Source organism: Rhipicephalus microplus, unplaced genomic scaffold, assembly GCF_043290135.1.
Source record: "Rhipicephalus microplus isolate Deutch F79 unplaced genomic scaffold, USDA_Rmic scaffold_15, whole genome shotgun sequence".
In the NCBI taxonomy this organism is placed as follows: Eukaryota; Metazoa; Arthropoda; class Arachnida; order Ixodida; family Ixodidae; genus Rhipicephalus; species Rhipicephalus microplus.
In genome coordinates, this window is record NW_027464588.1 from 12,318,551 (window position 1) to 12,326,595 (window position 8,045).

The 8,045-nt window shown below is 41.2% G+C and overlaps 1 protein-coding gene across 1 annotated transcript; it reads right to left on the reverse strand.

Annotated features, from left to right (window-relative positions):
- Positions 1-200: 200 nt before the first annotated feature.
- On the reverse strand, positions 201-1,835 carry LOC142784771 (tetraspanin-33-like). Its single transcript, XM_075883271.1, has 2 exons — positions 1,708-1,835; positions 201-552 (listed from the first exon to the last, which is right to left on the reverse strand). Exons 1-2 carry the CDS (start codon positions 1,833-1,835, stop codon positions 201-203), a joined length of 480 nt encoding a protein of 159 aa, XP_075739386.1.
- Between the last annotated feature and the right edge of the window lie 6,210 nt (positions 1,836-8,045).

Genomic DNA, 8,045 nt, shown 5'->3' on the forward strand with positions numbered 1-8,045 from the left:
TGTATTCCAAAGGAAACCAAGCCCCTCAATTTTTACATCCTTCAATCAACTATTTAGTATTCGATTATTCGCTATTGTGGCCTAAGGTGCTAAAAATAATTTAAAAAGACACAAAAATGACCAAAATTGATTACCAGAAAAGATTGAATGTGTAAATCTAAATAGCCAAAAACGGGAACCGCCCCAACGAATAGTGCATCTTAGGTTGTGAATGCGGATGACACTCCGGCCTCTGCGCCGTTGACATGATCATATATCTTGCGAATGATGTGGATCTCGTCAATTACGCCGTTCGTGACCATGTCTATGAAGGCCAGAACAATTACAGCGACGAGGCAGACACCCACGATGATCATGACGTGCTCCTTCACGTAGCGGTTTGTCGCGTCAGGGCAGCTTCCCGTGTGAACGCGGAACCAAGCCTCGTGATCGGACAAGTTCAGTACGCTGCGCCCGCAGAAGATGCCAGTGAAGGTCGACTCGGGGCGGCAACACGACAGCGGAACCGAGCACCGTTCATGGCTCGGGTTTGACGCGTCACAGTGGAAGTAACTGCAAATACAAGTCAAATGAAGATAAGACGAGTTAAGGAATTAGATACTTGTGGATAGGTTAAGGTTTTTTTTTCGAGCATCGAATATCTATGAATCGTGCTGACCTGTATAATCATTGCTACTATAAACCATCCTGTGGGTGGGTTTGGATATGCCGTATTGGGCTTTTAGCTTTGCTTTTTGCATCTTTAACAGCTAAAATAACAGTGCTGTGTTCAACACAAACGCACAAAAAAGTGCGGGTCAATGCATTTTGACGTTCGGTGACATTAAAGGAGCCCTGAAGTGAAACAACGATTTGGTCTAGATTGACAAACTGCACTCTGAAAGCTCTGGTGACATTCGTTTTACTATCATAAGATCATTATTAGCGAAGACGATTGAGTTTGAAGTTTCGTTTTCAAATTTCGCACTGATGCATACGCGTGTGGCGTCAAACATTTCACCATGCACTATTGTAATTTCAGAGACGTGTTCTCGAAAAAAATTCCTGGAACTTTGTTTGATAAGTACCCACAGGTTATGATGTACTCAAGATGCATAAATTAGAAGCTACCCAGGACCCAGTACACGCCTTCAAATCCCATCACGTCATCGTGTATGTGCAGGAATCTCGAGTGGCGTCTCCACACGCATTTTTGTTTCGCGCGTTGTCTCACTTGGCCAGCGCAGAGTCGCGGCGAAATTGGCGTTTCCGGAATTGGGAAACTGTACTTCACTAGTATAACGCAAAAAATAGTCTCACTCTTATGTGTGCCTTTAAATGACGCCTTGATATATGCACGAAAATAATAAAACAGTCGCTAACCGCTGAAAGTGGTGTGGCCAATATGCAATTTTTTCAGAATATTCCTTCAATAATCATTGCATATCTTACCAATAATATTCTAAAAACTAAAGGATCGCGTATAGCTGCTTTAGTATGTGCGAAGGCGACAATTTGCTCTTTTTTCTTCTTTCTAGGTCGATGCAATGAACCACCAGCTTTCGCAAAGAGCTTCATTACATCCGTACATTGCAGTACCTCTTCCGACAACTTTCAGCAAGTAACATTGTTTTTCAAAGCCTCCATGATTTGAAGCATTGTAAGCTGTCTGCACCAACACTTGTTTTCCAAAGTAAAAACTGCAAATGAGGTTGTAAGCTCACTTACATGTTGTCGTTCCAGTCACGAAAGTTTCGTGACGCCATGCCGCAGCACTTGAGGTAACGCTGTATTGCGTCTACGAGGTCGTGAATATCCTGAGAATCGCGGTAGTGGACCACAAGCTTCTCAGACATTGTCGTCTTTATTACACTCTTCATGCTTCCTACGAAATTGGACGTATCACGCACATTAGCTGTACATTTGTACTAATGTCCATTATATGCTTTGGTCTGCTTGTGTACATCATGTTAAAACAGCACGAACAATGAAACCCTGAAAAAATGACGTGTCGCCCTGTTTTTTTTACTCTTTCAATTCATCTTTATGCTTTTTTGAAAATGCTTTGAAAAACCCACAGTTGTCCCAAACTTTGCAGGATTGAAAACATAGGTTCAATCATGAAGTGTTAAAATAAAAAAAGCATGACGCCTCCATTGAATATGGAATATACAATGAGAATATATATTCGTGCTCTGTGAAAATGAGGTACAGAGCAGTCTAAGAAGTACCATAGAAATTCACAAGACCAGCGTAGTCCTTTGGGCAGCGTAGCGCAGAAACACGGCATAGTGAGGGCCAACTTCCCGCACCACTACTCGTGCCACCTTTTTAGACAAGGCATGTAATTGTGTTTTGCTACTGTATATATACGTAATTCCTGCATACGTATGATAAACATGCTGCCAGGAGCTAAAGAAGCGATCACTTCTAGAAATGTGCACTTTTTTATTGACATTGCTATTTACTCGACTGTGAATGCCTGCACAGGTTTAAAAAAACGTAGTAACTTTTCCAGCACTTATGCGCTTACGGTTAAGTTGTAATTGTCTTAATCGACTCACTGTGTCCCAACTCTCAAAATTCATCGCCGGCACAATGTTATCCTGGGTAGCGCAAGATTCAACTTTTATAAGGATATCAATGCTTCATACACTAAAAGTCCTGGAGCTTTTGAAAAAAATATTGCTCAATAATCCTCCTCTTTCCCTTCAGCTACCACGCTCGTTAAGGTCCTTCCTTTAAATATAATGGCACATCTAGCAATGCGAGAGTGACAGGTGGCATAATGCTCTAAAGGCCTAAAGGTGATCGGCATTTCTGCCCATTCTTTCAGGTCATTTATTCTTAGTGTGAAGTGTGAGGCAGTAGATTGCGCCACAAAATATGTTACTGGAACTTGAATTTGGTGAGTACTAATTTTGTTGAATTGAAACACTTTAGCATTTGCTCCAATGACGCTTCAGCGGAAAATTTTAGGTTCGTACGACTGAATAGCCCATTTCACAGACGTTTCGTACTGCGGTGTCTTACCACATATATGTATAAGGTAGCGATACCGTTGTACTATATATATATATATATATATATATATATATATATATAGTGGCAGTATTATTTCAATGGGCCAGTTAGTCTTCGTGAAGGTATGGGATATGGCACAACAGGAGCGTTGTCAACAAGGATAAATATATTTATTTCCCAACAGCTTCGGGAGGGGTCCTCCCTTCATCAGGGGATGAGTTATACTGACATGAACTTCCAAACTTCGCTGCTGCCGTGTCCCTCTCGCCTTCAAAGATGTTTGCGAGAGTGAGAGGGAACTAAAAAAGGAAAGAAAGAGAAAAAAGAAAGAGTCATGGTATGCCATACCAAGTTTGGTATCGATACCATTATCGAAACGACCAGGAGAGCCAAAACCCGTAGGGGGATAGATAGATAGATGGATAAGTAGATAGATAGATAGATAGATAGACAAACAAACAGACAAACAGACAGGCAGACAAACAGACAGACAGACAGACAGACAGACAGACAGACAGACAGACAGACAGACAGACAGACAGATAGATAGATAGATAGATAGATAGATAGATAGATAGATAGATAGATAGATAGATAGATAGATAGATAGATAGATAGATAGATAGATAGATAGATAGATAGATTAAAGTGCCCACAGTTCACTGAGAGCACTTTGTGTTTAAAACAATTTTTCGTAATAATTCTCAAAAATAAACTTTCGGCGTGTGTCATAAAGATCTTAAAATTCATATTATAAATGAAATATTTAATTTTACGCGTGAAAGGCACGATATAATGCACGTCATTTGGCGCACTTCAAAATAATGAGAGCCGCTGTAAGTTTGTCTCTTCCTAAAATATAAAGCCAAAATACCAGCGCAGGCTTCTCTCTGCGTCATATTCCCATTCATGTGCTTATACCCCAGCTGGTCAAGAAACCCATGCTCCCGTGCTTACAAAAGCTATGCCATTGCTGCCTATGCATCATTCTGGTACTCACTTATGACTCATTCTGAATAGGTAGGTGGGAAAACACGGACACCAGCAATAAATCATGAAACCTACAAGCTCTGACTGTTCAGTGCCTAATATTCTTCGTAATTCTCAAAGGAAATATTCTATGGGCGTTATTGTAGAAGGTACCCAATATCAATGCGGAATGCGTGTGAAAATATTTGTAAGGAATTCTCAGAATTTCTATGCTATTGATTCCGTCTCTGCCAATAAAGCTGATGCTCTGTTACTTCCTAATACGCACACATTGCTTTGCAAAAAGGTGCGCTGCTGAATAAGGAGCATGATGGGTCGCTCATTAGCCAATGTTTATCTTTCAACGTCTGCAACTTCTTGTACGTAAGCTTGCTGTGAGCAGGTTGTGTACATCACATAAACTCACCGCTAGATTGACGTGAAGCAGGACCGTCTCCTCCTTCTCTAGGCTGCACACCGACACTGGCTGTCTCAGCGAGCTGGTGCAGTCACTTAATCGACCTCTTGATTGTTCAGACATCAGGCTGAGAACGTCAGTGAATGTCCGCTTTGCAACTCGAAAAGCGCTTGCACGTAACAAGAGTTTTTAGTTACACCAACCAGTGATCGCCTTCATCTGCATGTTCACGTTCTTTTGTGGCTAATACCCACTGTGGGAGATGGGCAAAGAATTGGGGGGTCTTACTAAATTTTATGGACTTGTTAACCTTGTTGTTATTTTTGTCTCTACACAAGGTTTGCACCCAATGGAGGGGATTGGCCAATTATACGAGAATTGTCCGAATATTCCCTGGATTGTTTAATTCCAAGGAACGCTAGTGTAGAGGCCTTCCCAGAATGAAGACCTTGTCTTTTTCTATAATGCGTGCAACTTGATGAAGACAAGGGCCCATTACCAATACTTGTTTCTTTCCACTATTCACTTTACAGATATTTTAGTTTCTCAAGAAGTACACCGAACAATGCACTATATTTTATTCAAATCTTTCCTTCATTTGTAATGAGTTAGAAAATAATCTTTTTATGTGGTCATTCGTGCTATTACTTCAGTTAGATTTTTTAGGAATACTTACAATCTCATCAGTGATGCTTACAGCACTTGGTCAAAATGGCGTGAAAACATTGGAGCACTCACTCGCACTATTTCACCATCTGGCTTAATGTTCTTGAAAAAAAGAAACATAACGACAAATCGCTTTTGTAAATCTAAAAATATGAAAGTAAAAACAGGATGATAAATTCACGAAATCAAAAATTTATGACAAGTTTACACCAGCCTCCCCCGAAATTTTGAGTTACAGGAGAGAAAGAAAGAGTTGAACACATATAAGTGACTAAGTCTCCTCATACATCTACTGCCAAAATGATTCGTAATGCAATGCAATTATCAGTGCTTCGATTGTAAGCGAAACGCAGATTTCCTAGTTATTTCTATTAGAGGGAACTCTGTGGCAGTCGTTGCTGAGCCATATTGAGAATAATTGCTTTCTGAATAAAGAATAATGGACAGCGCGTGGGTTCCTGTCAGATTCGTTCTTGAATATTAGAACATTGGGTAAGTTTCAATACTCGCCATAGACGGGTAAATAGACAGCTGAATGGACGGCAGCCATTTTAAGTCCCACTCCAATTGTCTCGCAGAAGGCAAATAGACAACTCCGAGAAGACCGCATCGTAGACAAATACAATGCAGGCTACTTTGCTGTCTAAACAAGATGGCGACTCAACAATTCGCTCAGATATGTCGGATCTCGCCGCAATGGTCATCTGCAGACAAGTAGACACTTCACCACATACTCAATGTAACTAACGTTTGTTTTTTTCTAATTTGAACACGAAATAAGCCATAAAATAGAATCTTTACATTTGCATATTTTAGCTGTTTTTTCTCGCGACGCGAAGTGGCGCCTCGTCGCGCAGAAGCCGGCTTTCTTCAGAGAGAAAAACCCAACAATGGTAGAGCGCACATCAAATGACATTCAGGAGTTAGCAGGAGAGTGCGAGATAATTATACTAGGTGATTTGAATGCGCACATAGAAGATATAGGGGGGTATGCTGACCCAACAGGCAAATTAATCATGGCTATGTGTGAAAGGCATAATTTCATCATTTTCAACAGTACGAGAAGTGTGAAGGGACAATAACACGGGAAGTAGGAAGGCTGCAGTCGACAATAGATTACGTACTGATGTCACATAGGATGTATGATATGGTCAGGGGAATGCACATAGATGAAGGTGGCTCCAGAAGTCTGGGTAGTAATCACAAACGTATCAAACTAAGTTTTAGAAGAGCAGTGAAAGTGGGAAGGAGATAAAATGAGCAACTACAGGAAAATTTTTATTCAGAAAGAGAAACAGACATAGCCACTAAACAAATTGAGAAAGTAATCACGGAGGATAATAAGACAGTGTGGACATACACGAATCTAATTAGACTCTTTGAGCTAGAGCTTGCTAAGACGTGTGACAAGTCACCTCGGAAAAGAAGACACAAAGCCAAAAGTTGGTGGGATGAGGAAGTTAAGAGAGCCATAGCAAAAGGTCAGGAAGCCTCTAGGGAACACAGACATGCTAAGCAGCGGGGTGGACCGACAGATGATGTTGAAAGAAAATGGGAAACCTTTCTAAGCTGTAGAAGAGATGCATCCCTTCTGATCAATGAAAAGATTAGAAGAAAGGGAGCTCAGTGGCTGGCAGAAGTACATAAAAAAGATAGAAAGGCAGCTGCGAAATTTTGGAACCATCTAAACTCCCTAAAAAATGAGACGACCCTAGAGTGGAGGTTTTTACCTACAGCTCAAGGTGCTAGGCTAGAAGGGGATGAAGCTATTGAATATATAAGAACAAGAGTGACAGAAACATTTCAAAGAAAGAAGTGCTCTAGGCACCACAATAGACAAGGATAAATCGAGTGGCGCAATGGCTCCATTTTCACAATGAGAGTGGGAAAGGGCTGAGAAGAGGGTTCCTAGTAGTACATCAACAGGCCCAGATGGCATTCCAGTTATGCTGATAAAGACATTAAGTCCGAAGTTTAAGCCGGCTTTGAGAGAGGCAGTGAGCAAAAAATAATCAATTGTGAAGTCCCCGATGCATGGAAACTTAGCAGGATGAGCATGATCTATAAAGAAAAGAAGGACAAAGCTGACATAATTAATTACCGTCCAATAACAGTGACTCAGTGGTCTACAGGCTGGCGATGCACATTATAACGGCAACACTGCAGGCATGCATAGAGGATGAGGGGCGCTGGGGGAACTGCAGATCGGGTTTCGGAAACACAGGAAGTAAGGAGACAATCTGTCCTCACTGACGCAGTGCATCGAAATAGCAGAAAAAGAATACAGGCCCCTGTGGCTAGCATTTTTGGATGTCAAGGGAGCGTACAATAGCGTGCTTCAAGAGGAACTGTGGGGAATACTACACACACTAGGGGTGAAAGATGTAGTCACTAACCTTATCAAGGATATCTATAAAGGTAACAAGGTAATTATAAAGTGGGAAAAACAGGTATCCAAGCCTACAGAGGTAAAACGGGGGCTTAGGCAGAGTCTCCCCTGTCACCCTTATTATTCATAATGTACCTACGAGGATTAGAGGCCAAATTTAAGGGAAGTGAACTGGGCTTTAACCTCTCTTCCGTCAAACAAGGAACACTCATTGAACAGGCACTACTAGCATTGATGTACGAAGATGATATAGTGCTAATGGCTGACAACAAGAACGATTTGCGGAGATTGGTGGACATCTGCGGTAATGAGAGATGTAGGTTAGATTTCAGATGCAGTAAAGAAAAATCAGCAGTAATGATATTTAACTACAATGAACGTAGTTAGCTTAGAATACAGAAGGTCACGCTAGAGATTACAGCTAAATACAAATATCTTGGCGTATGGATATGCAATGAGGCCGAGTACCTAAGGGAACACGAAATATACCTGACGACTAAAGGTAAGAGCAATGCAGCGGTAATGAAAAACAGGGCACTGTGAAATTACAATAGGTATGATGTTGTGAGAGGAATATGGAAAGGGGTCGTGGTTCCTCGT

Excerpts from the sequence above, each read along its gene's own strand:
- LOC142784771 (XM_075883271.1), bottom strand. The coding sequence starts at position 1,835 with ATGTCTGAGAAGCTTGTGGTCCACTACCGCGATTCTCAGGATATTCAC. Across the intron at positions 553-1,707 it reads CGTGACTGGAACGACAACAT|TTACTTCCACTGTGACGCGT; the intron begins GTAAGTGAGCTT and ends TTGTATTTGCAG.